Source organism: Durio zibethinus, chromosome 21, assembly GCF_047325235.1.
Source record: "Durio zibethinus cultivar Kanyao isolate XHJ-2024 chromosome 21, ASM4732523v1, whole genome shotgun sequence".
Lineage (NCBI taxonomy): Eukaryota > Viridiplantae > Streptophyta > Magnoliopsida > Malvales > Malvaceae > Durio > Durio zibethinus.
In genome coordinates this window covers 14544456-14568077 of record NC_143182.1, presented here as the reverse complement: position 1 = coordinate 14568077, position 23622 = coordinate 14544456, and the positions used below count along the sequence as shown (strand labels likewise).

The 23622-nt window shown below is 27.9% G+C and overlaps 1 protein-coding gene across 3 annotated transcripts; it reads left to right on the top strand.

The window, feature by feature from the left end:
- Window positions 1-2587: 2587 nt before the first annotated feature.
- LOC111305701 (agamous-like MADS-box protein MADS2) lies at window positions 2588-9757 on the top strand. Of its 3 annotated transcripts, none has more exons than XM_022903435.2 (8): window positions 2588-3134; window positions 6022-6100; window positions 6275-6336; window positions 6567-6666; window positions 8267-8308; window positions 8392-8433; window positions 9169-9305; window positions 9421-9757. In XM_022903435.2, exons 1-8 carry the CDS (start codon window positions 2950-2952, stop codon window positions 9503-9505), a joined length of 732 nt encoding a protein of 243 aa, XP_022759170.1. In that variant the 5' UTR covers window positions 2588-2949; the 3' UTR covers window positions 9506-9757. The 3 variants fall into 3 exon arrangements, with proteins under 3 accessions (XP_022759170.1, XP_022759168.1, XP_089607080.1); XM_022903433.2 differs by having other exon boundaries at window positions 6272-6336; XM_089750954.1 differs by lacking the exon at window positions 2588-3134 and adding an exon at window positions 3669-3845.
- The last annotated feature ends 13865 nt before the right edge of the window (window positions 9758-23622 follow it).

Below are 23622 nucleotides of genomic sequence, written 5' to 3'. Positions count from 1 at the left end.
AAAATTCGCCGGAATCTGGAAATTTAGCCGGAATTTCGCCGGAAGTTCGCCGGTTTCTGGGATTAGTCGCCGGTTTCTGGGATTCTTCGCCGGAAACTGGGCAGGTCGCCGGAAACTTTAAGGTTGGCCGGAGATTTCGCCGAAAAATTCAAGTTTCGCAGGAAAATTCAACCGGAAACTGGAATTTCCAGAAATTCCCAAAAAAAAAAAATCGAAAAATCTTCAAAAAATTTCTTTTAGCTCCCAGAACACTCCTAAACCCTTTTTAGCCTCCTATACGCCTCCTTTACTCTCAAATCAGTAGCTTTGTTCCTTGTTTTCTGTGTTTTTGAACTGTTCCAGGAGGTGCTTTATATAGGGATTGATCAGGAGTTTCTGATCAATCCCAATTCCTCCTTGGACGGAAATTCAATCTTTGAATCCCACTGGACTCTTCTGATTGAATTCCTACTTCCAATGGGATTCTTCAGCCTTCAATCTCAGCCCTCCAAAATCAAAATAAAAAAAAAACTAGATAATTAGAAAAGAAAATCAAAAATTAAAAATTAAAAATAATATCAGATAATTCGAGAAAAAGAAGATAGAATTAACAGATGATTAAAAAAAAATAATAACAAATAAAATAAGATAAACCCAAAAATATATTACACAAAAAAAAATAATAATAATATATAACTGTATAAATAAAATACAAATAAATAAATAAATAAAGATATACATAATAATAATAATAGAATACATAAAATACAAAAGAAGAAAAAAAAATATACAGGATTGAAATGGGCCTTACCCATTTGGGTCAGGCCCAATTGATCTGGGTCCGAACCCAATTGGGTGTCTACAAAAGTCATCGATGGTTTTGGAACAAGAGCATTTAAGAGCTTTTAGTTTGTCGTAAATGGCGATACATGTCAAAATAACATACTAATAATTTTAATTTATTGTTTCCTTCTTTTGTTGCTTTCTTTTAAAAGCAAGAAAAAGCAAAGAAAAGAAGAATAAAATTAACCATTGTTTTTAGTTCAAAGTATCAATGCTATTGATGTACATACATTCATACACACATACATATATATATATATATGTGACCAAATAAGTACTATAATGTTGGTCTTTTTAGAATTTTAGACTCAACATTATTCTCATTCTTAAAGAAAAATACGTAGAAATTTTCAAAACTTGTTTAATATTTAACTTAAAATTTAATTAACAATTATCTAAAATTATCTTAAAATTTAATTAACAATTATCTGAAATTATCTGTTTTCAATGTTTGACAACTTATTAATTATTTATTGTTCATCATAATTTTTTTTACTAATAAAAGACAGTTATCTTTTTGAATATCAATAACATGCATTGCGCATAAAAAAAAACATTCACCTCTATTATTTGCATGCTTATTTTGGCAAATTAATTTACCATTGAAGAACAAAATTTGAGGGTAAGGTTCTAATTGTTTCACGAAAAATATTTTTTGAAAAATAATTTTTGCATTTTTAAATATTTATTTGATAAAAAATTAATTAGTCAACAAAAAATAAGAAAATTTTTTTTGTATATTATTTTATCGATTTGAAAGTGATAAGATATTTTCTGAAAAAAAAATTTATTTATGAGTAAAATTATTTATCAATACTTTTCAGTATAATTTTATTTATAAATAATAATATATTTTATTAATAAATAATATAAAGAGTAATAAATAATTTTATTTTAAGTATTTTTTACATTAAATATTATTATTAAAATATAATTAATTTTTAATTTTAATAATTTTAATAATAAATAATTTCAATATACTTTAATAATATCATTTTTAATATTTTAATAATTATATTAATATTATTTGAAGAAAATAAAAAAATAATCAAATAATGAAAAATATTTTTTATTAATTTATCCAAATAATAAAAAATATCTTTCAATTCAAAAAATATAAATATTTTTTAAGAATTATTTTTTAAAAATCTTTTTTCGCAAATCAAACAGTTTTAAAATTAGAAAATTCATGACTCTTTGTAATTTTCCACCCGGGTCGGGACGGAAAAGTAAAATTAGTAAAAATAAAGACCTTAGCAATGATAGAGATTTGGAACCAACGAAAATCCGACACCTGTTTTAAGTTACGCGACGTTGCGATACGTCGGAAGACAACTAGAATTGATCGAATTAAAACAAAAGGAGTTTTTTAACCACGCTCTGACTGGGGCGTGATGTCGTCTCGCAAGATTCTACACGCGTTCAGCCCCGTTTCAGTGACACACGTTAATTCTTAGAAGACTGTATATAAATCGCTGAAATTGAGAATGGGGAAAACTTTTACTCAAAAAAGGATCAATAAAATTTTGAGAAGATTATATGAAACAGGAAATTGATTTATAAAATATAAAAATTATTATGATAGTGGTGAAATATAAAATATAATTTTTATCTACATTTATAAAGTTTTAAAATTTTATATTTTTATATTATTTAGAGTTTATATTTATAAGAAATGGATGTTCACATAATGATTGAATAATTATAATATTATAATTAAAAAAAATTGTAGAGCTTTTTTTAGGGGTTAGAAAGAGTAGAAAGAGGAACCACTCTTACAAGGAACCAAATATTTCATGGAAATTTCTCTCGTTTTCTCTCTCTATCTCTCTCATATTATTTCTGCTTTTTGCTCTTGATGGGTGTCAAGAATCCTAACTTTTCTCTTTATTTTTCACAAATTTGGTTACATTTGGGACGTGAGGCCTGACTTAGCGAAAGAAAGATCAGCCATTCAACCAGCAGCTGCTTCCAAGAACAAAGAAAAAAAATATAATTTAACAAAAGAGGCAACAATTATATGCATAGAGAAATAGTGATAATCTGTACTTGTAGAGTATAGTTAGTATAAATATAGTAATGAAATAAAGGGAAGACAAAAAATAAAAAGGGTTTTTAAGCAGGAATATGGGGAGAGGAAGAGTAGAGTTGAAGAGGATAGAGAACAAGATAAACAGGCAAGTTACATTTGCAAAGAGAAGAAATGGGTTGCTCAAGAAAGCTTATGAATTGTCAGTTTTATGTGATGCTGAGGTTGCTCTTATCATTTTCTCCACCCGTGGCAAGCTCTATGAGTTTTGTAGCAGTGCTAGGTATCAAACCTTTTGCTCTTTCTTCCATTCTTTTCTTTTTTTTTTTTTTTTTTTTTGCCGTTTTGACATGTGAGATTTGCTAATTTGTTTTGCTTCGTTCTATTGATTTTCAAAATATTTTTTCTTTCAATTTATTTGATGCTTGTCTTCTTTGAGTACTTTCTTTTTATGAGGATTTAAGACCTTCTTTAGGCTATAATTTTCCTACTTTTTCTGGTTATGAACTTCTTTTAATTTTTTTCTGATTTTTTTGAGCTTAGGGTTTAGGTTTTTATTTTTTATTTTTGGTTTGATATAAGATCTGAATTGGATTTATGGTTTTCTTTTGTTTGTTTAGCTCTAATTAATTTTTTTGTGTAGTCATGATAATTTTGATTAGTTATCTACTTTTTAGACCTTGTCAATTTTTTTGGAGTTTCTTCTAATGATTAAGTTACAAATTTTCATCTTAAGCAACAAAATAAGAATCTTTATCCAATAAATGTGTATATATATATATATATATATATATAAACTTTTCTAGGTTTTCTTCTCAAGGCTTGTTCTAGAAATTGTTTACAAGTTCAGTAGATTTATTTTTTCAGCTCAAATGGCTTTAATTCATTGGCCAATTCTTTCCCCCTCCTGACAATGAATTTTTAGTTCTATTCATGAGCTCCATTTATCCAAAAGTCTGCCATTGCAATATTCTATACATGAATATCTTTTCAGGTTGGTGTAGAACTATCATACTTTTCATGGCAGATCTAGGTAAAACAGCAGGTTCTTCATTCTTACTGTTGTTTCTTTGTGAAAATTCCCCTATTTGCACTTTTTTCAATGAATCAAGTTCCATTTGCCAAAATTTCTGATATTTTCCTAATTAAATACATAAAAACCAGGTCATCGCCAAATATTCTTATTTTTTTACTAAAATATTGATTTCCTTTTCTAGGGATTTGTTTTATACAACATTTCAATACTCAGAGGTTGTTAGGGTGAAGATTTTGAAGTTTTAATAACAGTATTTCTTCTTTGTCCTTCTTAATAGAGGTTTTCCAGGTTTTGCGAATTTATATTTTGCAATAATAGGAATTAGATTTCACCTTTGAATAAGGATTTCAAACTTATGGTTCCATTTATATGTCTTGACATATTAGTACAACTTTAAATCATTAAACATATATATGTTTGATTATGATTATTATTGTATCTTCATTAATTTTCTTGCAAAAAACACTATAATATATATGCATTGTTTAAGAAATCATATGAACAGAAGTTCTTTATAATGTTGTAACACCTTGGTAGTTGTTCAGTTAATTCTTTGTCAATTGAATTAAATTCTTTTATTAGTCGCTAATTGATTAGTCATGTATAAAATGGGTTAAATTTATTTTAGTACAAGTATTTTCCAAAGAAGGTTTGAACACCGATAGATACAAATGTCATGTCCTCAGTAGGGTTACCCTTGCTTAATAGGCTGTCTTGTCTTGAAATGCCCACACGATAATTTCTCAATGGATAATCAGCAGCCTACCTAGTTTCAGGGTGTTTTTTTTTTTTTTTAATACTTTGATTGTTTGAATGTAGTTTTGCAAGCATAAATGTATTGGATGTGAAGTTGATTTCATGGTAAATATGCCTTGAATTCCTTTTTCTTGTTTACATTTTTTGGTGTTTTACTATACTAATAGTAAAATAAAAAAAATTTAAAGAATTTAAAATTTAATTTAATTGATTCATAAAATTATTTTAAAAAATAACATTTATAAATTTAAAATTTCATATCAAGGAATCCACAATCTTTTTTTCTATTTTAAAATTACAAACTCAAAAAGCATTAACGGAATCAATAATTTTGACCAAGGACCACGTTACTAAAGTTGGATTCATGCCGATCATTACTTTATAGGTTCTCATGATTGAACATTGCCATGAGGTTTTTGGATTATATGCTGCATTTTATTATGTATTTTATTAATATTAAAAATCAAATTATGTATATAAGTATCAAATTACAATGATTAACAAAGTTTCAACATTGGTTTCTCCCTACTTGGGGCAATAAAATAATGTTCTAATGCCACTTAAGCCTTGGTTTGATAGTAAAAAAGAAACATCAAGGTGTGGTGGGATCCAAAGTCATGAAGAAAGTTTTGTGTTATTAGATTGATAAGAGATAAGAGATGATAGAAAAGGGTTTATTTTAAGCGGAGAGAAAATGCATACTACTTTTAACTTGGAAAGGAAATAGAAGATTTCATGAACTATATAGTATTGCCAAGTGATTGTATTGTTGTGGCTGACCTGCTTGATTTCAGTCTTTCATAATTCTCCTTCACTTCATGGAGATAAATGATTCCATTAATTTTTCAATTAGCTCAGAAGGTAATGGTGTGTTCTATGTCTGCATGCTTCATACGTTCCCAAACATGATTCGCTGTTAGGATTTTAGATTTTAGCTCACAAATTGAAATACTTTTGTTATGATCATCCTATTTTTCAAGATTTACAAAAAACTAAACTTTGGACAACATTCACTTCATTTCTTTCTAAATAATTATATGTGAATGTGTCTACCCATGTGAACACGCACATACACGCATATCTGTCTGTGATACATTCTAATTAAAACTTGGTTTTCTGGATTGATCTGCTCCAATATTACGTGGCTAATTTCTATAACTTGTGTTTTTGTTACCCTTTCTAGCCTCTATAATATCAGTGGAGCATAACAAAATCTTATGCTCATAGCCAACAAAAGAAGTTGATTATTATCCAAGATGCAGTACTAATTAGCTCAGTGTGTACATGAACTTGAATATTTCGATGCAAAAATATTTAATTTTTCAATGTTCAATTTAGCTTCATGATAAATTTCTTCTCACTTTTGCCTTCCTCCCAGCATGCTCAAGACACTTGATAGATATCAAAAATGCAGTTATGGTGCAGTGGAAGTTAGCAAGCCAGCCAAGGAGCTTGAGGTGAGAATATGACCATAATTTTATCATTGCAAAATTTTGCTGTAACTGAATTTGAGAGCTTGGTATGTTCATAAACTGTTTGATAAATGTAACAACTATAGTCTTTTCCAATCTGTACCCATAGATAAAGACTTAATTGATAGTGTCTCATATTGTTAATCTTTGCTGTAGCAGAGCAGCTACCAGGAGTACCTAAAACTGAAAGCTAGATGTGAGGCCCTACAACGCACTCAAAGGTGATCAGTCTAACAACCATACTTAGCTTTGGATTTTTAGATTAACTTGATAGGCTATTTTTGCATTTATCTCTGTGTTTTGAACTGATTTTGTAAGTGAGATTGAGAAGATGTATGCCTTTGGAAGAATTGGACAGGTCAACATTAGGATTTTAATTACTTACTCCTGCTCTAAATTTTTTAATATGAGCAATTTTATGTGCAATTTTGTTTGGTCTTTGATTCAACAGAAATCTTCTTGGTGAAGACTTGGGCCCCTTGAACTCGAAGGAGCTTGAGCAGCTTGAGCGTCAACTAGAGTCATCCTTGAAACATGTCCGCTCCACCAAGGTAACTGAACTGGATTTTACATGTATGTAAATTTACATCATCCAAACCCCTTTCCCCTCTTCCCTTTTTCTCTCCTTTGCAATTTCAAGAGGTAGGTTTTTGATGGAGAACATTCTTCCAAGTTTTGGAAGAATGTCTATTCTATATGTAAATTTAGGAAGAAAGATTTAATTTTTTTTATGATAATAGGAGGCATAAAGTTGCATTTGATCTTTCTATTTAAGTCTATTGTGCTTGCTTGCAAGTTTGGCTTGAGGCTTATGCAATTTGGATCTTTTCCAAGCTAATTATTCTCAATATGTTCATCAAGCTTTTTCAGCTTTATTATTATGTTCCAATCTTAGATTCCATGAGTTCAGTTCAAATCAGGTTTTTTCTAACAGGTTATCCCCTCTCGTAGTTGCACTTTGGTACAAAGTTTCATCTTTCTTTAGAAGAATCACTTTCATCAGTAATCTATTTAAATTACAATCTATTAAACTTTTTGCCTTTAGAACTACTGATATGATTACCTCTGCTTAAAAATCTGAAGGGAGGGTTAATAGTTTTGTGTATGTGGTAGCTCATTAACAAGTCACAACAGAAGATGTTAGAAGTAGCTAGAGAAATTAAGAGAACGTACAATTTAATGAGTAATGACATCTTAGTTGAAATTCCAATTCTTTTTATCCTTTTTGCTCACCCAAAAGTTCAAATTTATTGATAGTTCAAAATAAATATAGGTGAAAGCAGGCTATTCCTTGATTTGGTCAGTTTGATAACTTTTTTTTCTTTTTTGTGGGTTTTCTTTTTCCAATTTTGTAGTATTTGATAGTAGTACACCCTTGGCTGCCTCTTTACCATCTATTGCAAATTGTAAAAAACCAAGCTTGGATCCTCATACTTCTTATTAGGTTTTTTATTATATTTGAGATTATCGGTGATTGAATCTTGGGTAGTAGAACTAAAAATTCAGCACTCTGCCATCATATCACACAATTGTTGGCTTCTTATTAGTTATTGCATTGATATATTAATTTAGATAATAATAATAATAATAGATGGATCGATTAGTAGTTTTAACATGAGCATGAAATTTGGCAGCTAGTTATATCAAATAATGGATGCAAAATCATAACTCAAGCATTCTGTTAAATAAAGCTGTTAAAGATAGCGTATACTCCCTCTGTCCCCTTTTTCTGTTCATCATTTTTTTTTTTGGGGGGGGGGGGTGATATTTCAAAATTATGTCATTTTTTCTTTTTTTTTTTTATCATCTAAAACTCTTACTTTTATATTTTAAAATTATTTTTATAAATTTTTTTTTTTGCTTTTTAACATTAAAAGTCATGGAACTTTAATTTTATAAAAAAATTTTAATTTTAATTTTAATGTTAAATATATTAAAATCAAAGTTTTTTTTCTTAAACTCTGTAAAAATTAATACCAACCAAACAATTTGGATGGAAGGAGTAGTATATACTAGTTTTTTTCCATGAAAAAGTTAATCATACCTTGTGCAACATTATGAAGTACTCTTATGGTATGATTAGCTTTTCATTGCATTTCTTTCTTCACCTTTCATGTTCTAACATTTATTTTAATTCAATCTCCTTTACAGACCCAATATATGCTTGACCAGCTTTCTGATCTTCAGAATAAGGTATCTGAATTTTGGAAAAAAACACACTGCTAAAGTTTTTTGTGCTTCTAATATACTAACAGGCTAACCGGCTTTAAATGCAGGAACAAATGCTGATGGAAGCTAACAGAGCTTTGTCAATGAAGGTAAAACCACATCTTAAATTATAAAAATAACAGCTTGTTGTTCATGAACTTTTGACTATGATATGCTAGCTTGAATGATCATAACTCAACTTCAGTGGCATAGCTTACAAAATCAAATGAGTATAGCTACTAGGGCTTTAAACAAACTTGAACTGAAGCTCCAGAGTACAAAGTTGGGCCTAATTTTTAAGTAAGATTCAGTTGATGTTCACATAAATTGTAAAGCAAACAAGTATGTGACAGTAAATACTTTAAGATGAATTTGTATACAATGGAAAGGATAAACAACACTTAACATCCGTATGTAAGCAGATGGAAAAGTTGCTTGCTGACGTGGCTTTTGCGGTGAGTATATCCACCTTCATTTAATTTGAGAGAGTTATAGAAATTTAAATCTGAACTAGATGAACTTCAGTAATATAATATACAAGTAACCATAGGCAAGCATTTATAGGAGTCAATCGCAAGCTGATATCAAGCAGCTTGGATCATTTTAATTTCTTGCCTCCTTATGGGACTAACAAACCTTCAAATCACCCTTGCTCCGGGAAATTTCTAGTTTATATACTTGAATTCCCATAAGATCCAAAAAGAATGTGAAATTGGAGATACTATGAAAAACTGATGAGTCTGACACTTTCTTCAGATCTAAGTTCTTCTGGCCTTCTGCCCTTCCCGGTAGTATTCTCATATATTTGCCATTATTTTCAGCTGCATACTTTTTTTTTTTGGCAGCTTGATGAAATCAGTGCAAGAAACCAGTTTCGAGCATCATGGGAGGGTGGCGAGCAAAGTGTATCATTCAATAACCAGCAGGCTCAATCTCAGGAGTTATTTCAGCCATTGGAATGCAATCCAACTTTGCAGATAGGGTAGGCTTTCAACTCCTTAATTCTTTTAACCTTCTAATATCTAGATTACTATCATAATTACTTACTACCTTGTCTATCCCAATTCTTCATCTCTTTAATTTAATTCCTGCTGCAGGTATAATCCTGTTGCTTCAGACCAGATAGCTGCTACGTCTCATGCTCAGCAAGTCAATGGCTTTATCCCAGGATGGATGCTCTAAATTTTGCTTGCAAAATATGGTTAATGCTCATAAGCTAATATCTTACCTACTAGATAAATGCTTCTTGATGTTGGAAGTTTGTAAATGGTTTCAAGAGCATATTGCATAACCTGCATTGACATAAAAACAGCAGTGACTGAATTTGGTAAGACTATGAAACCTTGAGCCTCAGACAAAATGCATGTGATCAGTTTTATATATATGATATTGAAAGACTTGACAAAGACTTTATATATTTATGTTCCTTCCTTGCCTTTGATCTTCCTTTATATAAATATTTCTGAGGTCATCGGTTAAGCACTTATTACTCTGGTATTGATGTCTTGCCAGATTTGTTGGGCACTGTTATTCTTGCCAGCATTTTTTAGGTGATAGATTAAAAGTTATTATTCCAAGGCATATGGTTGCTTACCGTGTTTTTTTGGCCAGTGGTTGCTTACTTTGACATGTTAGAAATCGCGGGATTGGTTGAGTTAGTAAAGTTCAAATCTTTTGTTATATAAGGCCTAAGTTGAGATTTACTGATCTGTAAATTAAATGTAAATCCTTTATGAAGCTTGCCGACTACCTGATTCGAAATGGAGAAGCCTTCTCTCACCTTAAACTTTTTCGACCAAAAAAAAAAAAAACTTTCTTAGACATCCATTTTTAGATAGCAAAATGCATGATCCATAATTAAGAAAGTGACTAGCTATTGGCTAGGAGGATGAAGATGAGCTGCCGTAGATGGTTCTTTACATGTATTATCTAATCATTCTGGTGCATTATAGTTCCTTGATTAGGAACATCACCACTTTGTGATGAATTTGATGAGCTCTAGAAAAATGTTTTAGAAAGCAGTCTCTCATTCTCTAGTTTCAAAGACTGTCAACTTTCAAGACTACAACACCACAAACTCGAACTTAATATCTCTACTCAAACCCTTATTTCCAAATAAACAATTGTATCCCCCCAGTCCAAGCCGGGCCAAATCTGCCTCCTTCCATAGAGCATGCAATGCAGCCGCTAGCTCTGTCTCCTAAAGCAAGATCCCATATGCATTCATGTTACAAAAGATGTCCGCTTTTCCATTGATAATTGGACTTCATTTTTTTTTAATATATTCAAAGTTGATAAAACTATAAGCATTCATATTATTGTCTTAATTTCTTTTTATAAGTGTATTTTATGATATATACTTACTTTTAATATCTGTCAAAGGTTTTATATGAGATTTAATTCCATTCAGATTTCCAAAAAAAATACCACCTAATCTTACTCCCCGTTTTGGACATCATTTGAACATGTGCTTTGCGACCCTTTGAATTATTTTGTGATCCTAAGAATGGTTGTTACTTTCCAACAATTAATACAAATTTGGATATTCTAAAGAAAATTTTAATAAAAAAATGATTTGTTATCGAATTAACTAAAAAGTTGTCACACTTAACAAATTTGATTCATTTGGTAATTTTAATCACTACACATAATATAATAAAAATAATATAAAAAGTTACACGAAAATGATATGATTTCAAAATTTTACTAAAAATTATACATAAATTTTAAAAATTAAAAAAATTTGTTTAATTTTTTGTATGCCAACACAAATTATAATATGATAATTTTCATAGTTAACACGAAATAAATAAATATAGATACACTAATTGTCAAATTTATTTATTACACCATACAAAAATTTATGTTCCTCACAAGAAAAAAATTTATTTTCAAATAAAAAATTATATATAGGTTACAATACTGGTAAAGCGTTTTGAAAATTAGTAAGGAGTCATTTGGTTATGAAAAAAGTAAGATTCTTGGTCGGAATCTTATTTTTATTAATTTGATTCATTAATTTAGTTCACATAATGTGATTGTTGAGATTTTTTTAAGATTTTTAACAATACCAAAAAAGGAGAAAGTAGAAAAAAAAAAAAAAACTCTCTCCTTAGTTTTTTTAGGTTCTAAAAGAAAAGTGAAAATTTTATCTCATTTACCATCACTTAATTGTATTTTCATATTATATTATCTTTTTTAGTTTCTTAAAATTACAAAATAAATGTGATTTTTAGTATTCACAATTTCAACAAATACTGTATTTTTAAGATAAAAATATAGTGGATATTGAAATTATTTTTTAAAATTTTAAAATTTTAACAAAAACCACATTTTTAAGATAAAAAAATATAATAAATGTTGAAACTTTATTTTTAAAATTTTAAAATTTTAACAAATATTATTTTTTAAGATAAAAATATAGTGGATGCTAAAATTTTATTTTTAAAATTATGAAATTTTAACAAAGATTAAGATAAGAAATATAGTGGATATAGAAACATTATTTTTTAAATTGTTAAATTTTAACAAGTACAACATTTTTAAAGAAAAAAATGTATCGGATGTTAAAACTATATTTTTGAAAATTTGAAATTTTAACATAGATTATGTTTTTAAAATAAATATATATATATATATATAGTGGATGTTGAAATTTTATTTTCAAAATTCTAAAATTTTAACAAAGATATGTTTTTTAAATAAAAAATATAGTAAATGTTGAAACTTTATTTTTCAAATTTTAGAATTTTAATAAAGACCATGCTTTTAAGATAAAAAAGGTAATGGATATTGAAACTTTTGTTTTCAAAATTATTAAATTTTAACAAAAAATCACATTTTTAATATAAGGAAACATAATGAATGTTGAAACTATATATTTTCAAAATTCTAAAAATTTAACAAAGATCATGTTTTTAAGATAAAAAAAATAATGAATGTTGAAATTATATTTTCAAAATTTTGAAATTTTAATGAAGATCAGGTTTTTAAAATAATAAATATAATGGATATTGAAACAAGAAACATAGTGGATATTGATATTTTATTTTTGAAATTCTAAAATTTTTACAAAGCTTTTTAAAGATAAAATACATAGTGGATGCTGAAATTTTATTTTTGAAATTCTAAAATTTAAAAAAAAAAAACTGCATTTTTAAGATAAAAAACGTAATTGATGTTGAAATTTTATTTTTTAAAATTTGAAATTTTAACAAAGACCCCGTTTTTAAAATAAAAAAGTTTTAATATTTAATGACAAATGTTTTTATATTACTATTTTAATTATAAATATAAATTAATAATATCTATGATCTAATAATAAATATTTCAATATAAATTTATTACTATTTTAATAGTATAAATATTTTAAACATTTTTAATACTAAATATTACTATTTAAATAATTTATGTTAAGTAAATTAATATTTTAATAACAATACTATGTTAAATATTTTAAAAATAAATAGTAATTTTCAAGTATTTAATATTAATATAATATTTTTAATATGAAATATTATTATTAAACTATTACTATTTAAAATAATATTAAAATTTTCATACTTTTAATATTTCAAAAATAAATATTTTTAATATTTTTAATATTTTAATAGTTATATCAATATTTATATATACTTGAAAAAAGAGTAGATTTCCAAAAGAAAATCAAATAACATAAAATATTTTTCATTAAATCATAAAAAACATTTTTATTAAATTATCCAAATAATAAAAAATTTTCTATTTTTCATACAATATTTTTTAGAAATCAAATTTCACAAAACAAATAGACCCTTAATAATATTATTTATGCTTGCAGTTTAGCTTAAAGTCAAATTTGATGTAAAACTCACAAGACAAAGGAAGGCTAGTAATGAAACATTGAAAATTTGAAATGCAATTTTCAACCCACCTATTCTTATTTTATCAATAAAATTTTGACAAACTTTCAAAATTTCCCTACATAGTAAGTATGCTTTTTGAACGGAAAAAACAAAAAAAAAAAGTAAGTAATTAATTACTATATAAAGTAACTATAGGAAAACTAGCTTAGTGATCTATGATCCATCACCATCTTCTCATCAACTATTCAATTTCTTGTAAAGAAAGCAAATTAATTCTATATATAAATGAAACTTCAAATAGGTACATCATGCTTGATTTGGCCCATCATCATGAATATTTTTCTTTTTCTTTTTTTTTTTAATTTGAGTATTTTTTTCTTCTTTTGTATAACTTTATTGGTAGCATATAATATTAGGGGTTGCCACCATGGATGTGGAATAATTTTATTTTTTTAAATCAAAAGTAATAATTTTTTATTATAAAATAGTATAGGCTATCAAGTATTAATATGGAACACCTTTGATAATAATAATAATTAGATAATTGCTCACATTTCGCTGGGAAAGCATAATTAAGATATAATTGTTACATATAACTGCTTTGAAAGAATTATAATATTATGGGTTTAAGATTCAACAATGTAGAGAAGAAAAGAAATAATTTACCTAGTTATGCCGTTCAAAGTATTTAAATATTTATATTAGTTAATTTTAATGATGATGAGATCTCAAATTAATTTATTTAAAAATAGTTCACTTGTCATCTTGATTGGATTACAAAAAAATAGTTAAGGCTTCAAAGTATTCCAATATCAAGAATAAAAAAGTTGCTAACTTAGAACATTAGTTGCTGCAAAAAGTAATTTTGATCTCTGAAATGAAAGCTAGATTGAAGTCTAAAGTTTAACTTAGGGTCTAATAGACTATTGTACTACTGATCGTCCATTTAGTTCTCACCACTGCCGCACGCCAATTGCGTTCCCCACCCCTCATATTAGACCCAGTGATTTATATTTTATATTGTATAAAATATTAAAATTTATATATTTATATTATGTTTTATATAAAAATTATTGTTATAATGAATTTTTATCTAAAGACTCAATCGATAAATGTAAAGATCAAGAAATCGCCACTATTTTCTTTTTTTTTTAGATTTGATTGGTCATCGATCTTATTTTTTGTCTATGAATTTAAAGTTTAATTCAAAAATACAGTTATATATAGAAAAAGTTATAGCATCCCCATAATGTCGATTTGAAAATGATATCAAGTAATTTTATATAATCCTAAAATGGTCTTATTAAAATAGTCTTTTACTTTCTTTTTTCATATTTTCTTATTATCAAAAATTTTTTAAGTTATTTTCAACACTTTTGGTATAACTTAATATTTTCTTATTTTAAGAGTATTTAAAGAAATCATTTATTTTTTTGAAAAGACTTCGTTGTTAGATTTATTTTAATATATATTTTTAAGTAAATCATAATATTTTTATACCAACACTTTTGGTATGGTTTTAAAAAAATTGGAGGAAAATCACTACTTGTAATTCCTTCTTAATTTTATTATCGACAAAAAATTTAATTTATTTAGTAATATTTATTGATTGTTTATTTTATTATTGAAGTAAAATTTATTGGTTGAACTCCAAAAAATTTTTCAAGACTTTTGAACTATTTTGAGAAAATCTTTTGTTTAAAAAATTTTGATAAAGTCACCAGTGACTTTTACTCTTGTAAAATTTTATTTATTTTGACAATTTAAACATTTTATATTTTATTATTATTATTTAAAGGTTTTCAAAATTCTTACCAACACTTTTGGCAAAATTTTAAGAAAATATTTTCTAAAAAATCACCAATTGTGATCTTATAAATATTATTATTATTATTATTACTATTATTATTATTATTATTAAATGTTTATCTAATGTGAATATTATTACTATTATTATTATGAAAAATTCTAAAATATTTCCAACACATTTGGAATATTTAAGAGATTTTTTTTGTGTGAAAAGTCACCACATGTGATTTTATATTATTAATAATAATATTTTTTATTTTTTTATGTCTGAAAAATTGTAAAATATTTCTAACACCTTTAGAATATTTTAAAAAATTATTTTGTGCAAATATTTTTAATAAAATCACCATTTGTGATTTTATTTCTATTTTATCATATTTTATTTATTTTTCATTATTGTCTTTTTTATATTTCTTTATTCTTGTTCATTAAAATTTTAATTTTCATTATGCCATTTTTATGATTTAAAAAAATATTTAAGAGAAAATTAAGATTTTAAAATTTTCTAAATTTATTTTTGAGCTAGTTTTTTTTAACTTATACTTTTTATCATTTATTTTATTTTTCTATGAAAAGTTTATAAAAAAATAAAAGAAAAAGAAAAGAAAAATCATAAATTAAATAATATAAAAATATAAAAATGTTGAACAAAAAAATAAAAAGATAAAAAGTTATGGCAAAAATATCTAAAATATCCCTGGTCAACACTTAGTCAAAAGACAATTCAGTGGCTTAATTGATTGGTTCAACAATTCCTTGATGGTTCAATGGTCCAAAATTGGTTGTAGTGAACCAGTCAATGTCAACAGCAATTCGGGTTGGGGTGCTGGATCTCAAGTCGATCTCGGGTCTCGAGTCGACATGCGAATCCCCTAGGTCCTAAACGATGTCGTTTTAGTTTTAGCAGCCACTATAAAAGCCTAAAATTTTTTTCTTTCATTTTCTTTCTTCCCTCACTCTCTCTATCTTCTCTTTTTCCAAGACTCTCTCTAGAAAGAAACCAACCTTGCTGGAAAACCCCAAACCCAAAATTTGGCAGATCAACACCTTGCCAGTTGTTAGTCACTATCGTTGTCCACTAACTGTCGGTGGCTAAAAAAAACCAAAGTCACTAAAAACTTTCCCCTCAACCCCCTAAACACAGATTCGAGTCTAGGTTTTTGAGAAATGGCCTCGAACTATGTAGATCGAGGCCCAAAGTTATGGCAAAAAAATGTTTTCTTTTTTTTTTTTGAAAGACGCTGAGGTCTTCGTTTCCAAGAGCTATGGATTTGTATTTGGTTGGTTTTCATTTTTGGTTTTCACAGAAAGAATTTTATTTTGGGATTTTTCATTTTTTTGCTGAGTTTCTTTTATTGATCTCATTTTTTTTTTGTTTTCTTATAGGAAACAAGCTCTATTTATAGAACTTTTTAAGATTCAAATACTAAATTTTTTTAGATTCAAATCTCAAATTTTCAATTGAATTAGACTCTTAGTGGCTGAAATTCATGTTGCCAAGTTAGGCAGGGGTGTCAAGCGATTGCCAACGGCTAACGGTAACTGAAGTTTTGGACTTTAGGGATAGTGCATTTAATGCACTAAGATTTTTGTCAAACAAACCAAAAAAGAAACGAAAAAAAAGAAAAAAATATAATAATAATAATAATAATAATAATAATAATAATAATAATAATAATAATAATACAAAATTGATATCTATAGCTGCCACTCTTTATCTATTTCTGAGAATCAAGAATAAGGTAAAGACAAACAGACAACCATTTTATTTGAAAAAAAGAAACATTGGGCATAAAAGGATTTTTTTTTCAAAAAAAAATAAAATGATCCTTTAAGTAGAGGTTTAAAGATGTTTTTTAAAAATTTAAAAGGCTCATCTAAGTAAAGGTTTGGCAATTTTTAAAAATATAAAAAAGGCTCCTCTAAACAAAAGGCTCAATGACTTTAAAATTTTCATCTTGAAAAGCTCTTCTAAATAGAGTCTTAACAACTTAAAACTCAAAAATTCTATCTCGAACATACTCCTTTAAGCAGAAGATTAACAACTTTAAAATTTAAAAATTATATTTTAGAAAAGCTCTTCTAAGTAGACACTTTACAACTTAAAAAATTTCATCTTGAAAAAGGTTTCTTTAAGTAGAGGCTCAATAACTTAAAAAATTTCATCTTTTCTCGAAATAGAGTTCTCATCTTTGAACAAGTAAATTTCTCGCTTTTGAAATCTCTTGTTTGATTATTATCTTTACCCGAAGATCAAAATCTTGTTTTTCATTAGGGAATGAAAAGCCCTTATCCTTATTATAACTGATCATGGATGCATGTACTGGTTGCTCTAGATGCAATGTATATAATGCAATCAAAATAATTTATTTCCAATTTTGGTAAAAGGTTCTTAAAATCTCTCACCTTGTTACTTCTTTTATCAAAATTCTCAACAATTACCATAAGACCAATTTGTTCTTAATGTCTGACCATTGTATTTTTTTCAACAATATTTTTCATTTTCAGAGGTTTGTAACATCAATTTCTTGTCATGCCTTTCTCATCATTTTCATTTGCCTTTATTGACTTTAAAAAGTAATGTTGAGATATTCCATATTATTGTTTTCATCATTAATTTTAAGACAAACAAAATGCAATCACACATTTCTCCTATTTATTCATAAAGTGAACAAAGATGATGAATTGAGATAAATGAATGGATAGGCATTATTCCCAAAGGAAAGAAAGCATATTTCATTGAATTGATAATAAATGCATGGAAACAAAAGTGTTTGGGTAAGAACCAAAGTACCCAAGTAATGATTACAAGATAATCATGAATAAAATATTTAGGTTTCTTTCTTCAAAACTTAACCAAATGACTTCCTTGATCCTTCAGAGCTCGTCAAACCATGTTTGCCCCTATGTTGTGAGGTAATCTCATGATGCTACTTTTCCTTTATATTCAAGTCACTTTTTTAGGTTTTCAACTTAGATATTTCCCCTTTTCTCTTTTTTTTTTCTTTTTTTTAAGTAACATATTTTTTATAACATTTAAGTTTATTGGATTAAGTAAATCATTTCTATCCATCTTTGTCAAAATCAATACCCCATCAGAAAAAGTTTTTTTTACCATATATGGACTTTTCCAATTTGGTGTTCATTTTTCTCTATTATCATATTGATTTGAAAGGATCCTTTGAGCACTAAGTCCCCTTCTTAAAAGTGAAAAGAGTAGATTTTCTTATCATGTGCTTTCATCATCCTTTTTTGATATAATTGATCATGATAAAGTGCTATAAGCTTTTTCTCTTCGATGAGATTTAATTGCTCGTAGCAATTTTGGATCTATTATACTTCTTCTGGCTCGACTTCCATTAAAACTCTCAGTGAAGGGATTTTCACTTCAACTGGTAGCACAACTTCCATCCCATTAACCAATGAGGACAGAGTGGCCCTAATAGATGTTTGGATTGATGCTCTATAAGCATGTAAGGCAAAAGGTAACTTTTCATGTCAATCTTTGTAAGTATCAATTATTTTTTTCAAGATCATTTTGATATTCTTGTTTACAACTTCTATCGCTCTATGCATCTTTAGATGATGCGATACGAAATTATGATAATGGATCTTGAACTAAGTGCACTCTTCATTCATTATTTTGCTATTCAAGTTTTTGGCATTATCAGAAATAATCATTTTTAGAAGCTCATATTTGCATATTATCTCTTTTTTTATGAACTTACATACCACGAATTAGGTCTCACCAGTATATGATGTAGCTTTTACCCTTTCATGAAATAATTGATAATCATAAAGATTAATCAATGTCCACTCGAAGCTTTAAGAGTAATGAGACTGATAACATCCATACCCCATATAGAAAATGACCATAGAGGTGCCAAAACATGCAAAGCTGATAGAAGAGCATGAATCTTATCGGCATAAATATAATACTTATGACATCTTTTAGCATAATCAATAGAATCACCCTTCATTGTTAACCAATGATAGCCAGCTCTCCTGATTTGTCTAACCATTATATGACCATTTGTATGTGCCTCACAGACTTCTTTAATAATTTTTTTTGTTTTTACTGTACTCACATATATTAAGAGCATTTGATCTCAACTCCTTTTATAGAGGATATCTCTATCAAGGAAAAAACTCATAGCCAACCTTTTGATAGCCTTTTTATTGTTTTCTATTATAAGTTTTGGATATTGCTGATCTTTATGTATTGTATAATATCATGATACCATGACTTCCTATCAACTTCTTCTTCAACACTTGAGTAATGCACTGGTATATCTTTCACATCCAACTTGATGGGTTGGATTTCGATATTTACATTTATTTTGATCATTGTAGCTAGAGTAGCTAATGCATTAGCAATTTGTTCTCCTCTCTAGGTAGATGCTCAAACTGAATTTCTTCAAATTGCTTGACCAACTCAAAGATGTATTGATGATATCATATCAACTTAAAATCTCTCGTTTTCCATTCATCTCGTAATTGATAAATGACTAAGGCTAAATCTCCAAACGTATCCAGCACTTTGATCTTCTTATCAATTGCTGCTTGTAAACCTATAACACAAGCCTCGTATTCAGCCACATTATTTATACAGTTAAAATTCAATCTGGCTATGATAGGATAATAGTGTTGATTAAGGGATATCAAAATTGTCCTAATACTATGACCCAAAGCATTAACAGCTCCATTAAAATACATCTTTCAATCTTTTTTCAAAAGATTCATTTTCTTTAATGACTATCACTTTTTCATCAAAAAATTAAGTTTCATTAGCTCATAATTTTTTACTGCACGATCAACAAAGAACTTGGCTATTGCACTTTCTTTAATAGCCTTTTAAGTCACATAAACAATGTCATATTCTGAAAGCATAACTTGAAATTGTGCTATTCTCTTTGTCAATGAAGTGAAGGTTTTTAAAGATATACTTTATAAAATCCAATTTTGCTATGAGCCAAGTAGAATGATAAAACATATATTGTCTAAGCCTTTGAACTGTCTAGGCTAATGCATAACATATCTTCTCTAATGGTGCATACTTGGACTCATAATCAGTGAACTTCTTGCTCAAGTAGTAAATTACTTGTTCTTTCCTATTAGTTTCATCTATTTGCCCTAGCACACATCTCATTGAATTTTCATGTACCATTAAGTACAAAATTAAAGGCTTTCTAAGAATTGGTGGCACCAACACAGGTGGATTTAACAAGTGTTCTATGATTTTATCAAAAGCTTCTTGGCATTCATTATTTCATTCTTTTAGATCATGTTTTCTAATAAGCTTAAAAATGGATCACACTTATAGATGAGTTGAGAGATGAAACAGGTAATATAATTCAATCTTCCCATAAAGCCTAATAATTCTTTTGAGGTATGAGGAAGTGATAAATTTTGAATAGCACATATTTTGTTTGAATTCACTTTTATCCTTTTTCATTACCCACAAAAGCCCAATAGATTTCTTGATTTAACACTGAATGTACATTTGGCAGGGTTCAACTTTAGTTGGAATTTTTTGCACCTATCAAACAAATTTTTGAGGTTGACTACATGATCTTCTCTTTACAAGACTTTATGATCATATCATCCATATATACTTTTATCTCTTTATGCATTATGTCATAAAAGAGAGTCATCATCGCTCTTTGATAAGTAACACTAACATTTTTCAACCCAAAAGACATGACTTTGTAACAGAATATCCCTCATAACATCACAATCATTGTTTTCTCCATATCCTCTTTAGCCATCTTAATCTAATTATAACCTAAGAAGCCATCCATAAAGGAAAATATGGAATGCCCAATAGTGTTATCCACTAGGGTATCGATATGAGGTAAAAAAAATTATCCTTGAGACTTACCCTATTCAGATCTTGATAATCGACACACATTCTTACTTTTCCATCTTTCTTGAGAACAAGCACTATAATGGCTATCGATTTAGGATATTTTACCACCTCTAAAAATCCAGCATCAAATTGCTTTTTCAACTTATTAATTTCCAGTAGCATCTTTGGCTTCATGCACTCTAGCTTTTGCTATATTGGCTTGCAATTTGATTTCAAAGGTAATTTATGTTCTATAATATTAGTATTGAGCCCTGACATATCTTGGTATGACCATACAAACATGTCTATGTACTCTCGGAGTAGTTTTTCTAGCTTTTGCCTATTAGCTAGTGAAAAGGACATACCAATTTTAACCTATTTTATTTTCATCATCATTCAAATTCATTATTTCGATAATTTTTTGGTAAGGCTTAATTGGCTTATCTTAATGTTCTATTAATTTCAATAAATCAGGAAGCAATGTGTAATTATCTGAATTTTTTTTATTATCAAGTTTGTCAACATAAATTGGGTTTTCGAAATTGAATCCAAGATTATTGTCATGATTATCTTCATGTTCATTACTTGAGACTTTGCAAATAGGCGGGATGAAGAGAATATTGACACATAACAGTGGAATACCAAGGAAATGATAAAGGGAAAATGAAAAAATAATGAAAATAAAAGCAATAACAGAAATGCAAATGCATCTTCTAAGTCTTTTATTAAAATGACAAACTTGAAGCATAACATAAAAGATCTCTTAATGCTCATGGAACAAGTAATTAAAGTTTCACAACATATTACTTTTCAAAAGTCGATAAAATAACATGTAGCTCTATGATTTTCCAACTATTCAATTCAAAATTTGAAGGACATGGGTGCATGAATAGTTCTTCATCTTGGCTATTATTCTCTTCTTCATCCACCATATGAATAGCTAGCTCAAAAAAAGCTTCCATCGATTTTTCACTTAAGGCTTCAAGCGAATCTAGATAAATATATCCTTTTAAATAAAAAGAATCATAAACATAAAAAATAACCATTAGTTCTAACTCTAACTCATATCCCCCAAGATTAGCCATTCTTTTTTCTTTTTTCTCTTTCAACATTTTCATTTTGTCCCCTCTTATTGGCTTATATCCCAAGTCAAATTTGTCGTTCTTATCATATAATGCTAGTGGCTCTATGATTCCTTACAGGTTCTTTCCTAGTCTAATTCCAAGTTACCATCCCATTCTAGTGAGCTGTTTAACAACCATTTAAATAGTTGTAGAAAAGGGCGGTGAATATAATTTAGATCTTTCAGTCATATATGTTATGTTGGCAATATGAAAAAATCTATAAAAGCACTAAAGGGCTTCATATGCTACTTTTACATAAGAAGTATTTATCAATTGGGTTACCAATAAATCTTTTTCTTTTACCACACATGTAAGTTTCTCATCAACAATGAATTTAACTTTTTAGTGCAATAAGGATGGAATGACAGCTACCATATGAATCTATAACCTACCTAATAAGTAACTGTAAGAGGGAGAGATATCCATAACTTGAAATTTCATATTGAAAGTGTAAGGGCTAATTTATAATAGCATGTCTATATCTCTCAACACATTTCTTCAGGTCCCATCGAAGGCTCAAACTACCATATGACTAGGCTTCATATAAGATCTATCAATAGGTAGTTTTGTCAAAGTAGTCATCAAATAACATTAATTGATAACATTAATTAATGAACCATTGTTGATCAAAACTTTAACCATTATATGACTCTTGTATTTTACAGTAATATGGAGAGCTTTAATACTTTCTGACCCTTCAGGAGGAATTTTTTCATCATTGAAAGAGATGTTTAAAATTGCCAGATTATTGACAAGTTGTTCTATGTACTGAATAGATACATTATGGGACACATGCTTATTGAGCACTTTCAGTATAGCATTAGGTGTGATTCTGAGCTTAGCAATAATGATAATAGCGAAATTCTAGCTGGCATCTTTTTCAATTGCTCTATCACATTGTACTTGTTATATTTTATTAGTTTTAAAATTTTACAAACTTTATTCTTAGAGATCGACTTCTAAAATTATTCATCAGGAACTACCATAGGATTACTCTGACCTTCTTCTTTTTCTCTGACCTTTGCTTTTTCTTTATGGGCTTTCTTTAGTGTTTTTGGACTATAACATATTCCACTTGAGTCATACCTCTTACACCTATTATGTTTGCAGTATGTCATAATTTTATTTCCATGGTACTACTTGTCATTTTGATATAAAAAAAGGGCTAGGGACAGTAATTGTCACTACTAATCGAGAAATGGGCTTTTCTGACCTTAAGGTTAGTTTTTCATCATAATAGATTGTTATCAACTTATGCACAAACTTTTTAATAGTAGACACTTCAACTTTCATCAAGTCTTCTCTTTTTTCATAAAATTCTATCCGACTGATATCCATCAACGTCTCTACCTCTTGATAAAACTGACCATAATTCTTGATAGAAAGCCCCAAAGCACCTTTGTGATAGTTGCAGCTCTCGACTGAGTTAATCACTCTAGAGCAATTTTAACGCTCTATTGACTTCAACATATCAATTTTGATTAAGGTTTCAAACACTTTAGCCATCAGAGTTTTGACTTCATCTATCTTTTTTTTCATGTTGCTTGCTTACCCATCAATTAAAGCATTTATTGATGGTTTAATATGATTTGGTAGATGGTGCTTATTAACATTTGAAGTCCCTCATTGGCTAGTATCAAATTTTAACACTCATTTATTGATTAACCTTTACAC

What these genes read in the sequence shown, in the direction of transcription:
- LOC111305701 (XM_022903433.2), top strand. Translation starts at nt 2,950, where the DNA reads ATGGGGAGAGGAAGAGTAGAGTTGAAGAGGATAGAGAACAAGATAAAC. An exon ending in GAGTTTTGTAGCAGTGCTAG is followed by an intron (nt 3,135 to 6,021) that starts GTATCAAACCTT and finishes CCTTCCTCCCAG; the next exon opens with CATGCTCAAGACACTTGATA. An exon ending in GCCCTACAACGCACTCAAAG is followed by an intron (nt 6,337 to 6,566) that starts GTGATCAGTCTA and finishes TTGATTCAACAG; the next exon opens with AAATCTTCTTGGTGAAGACT.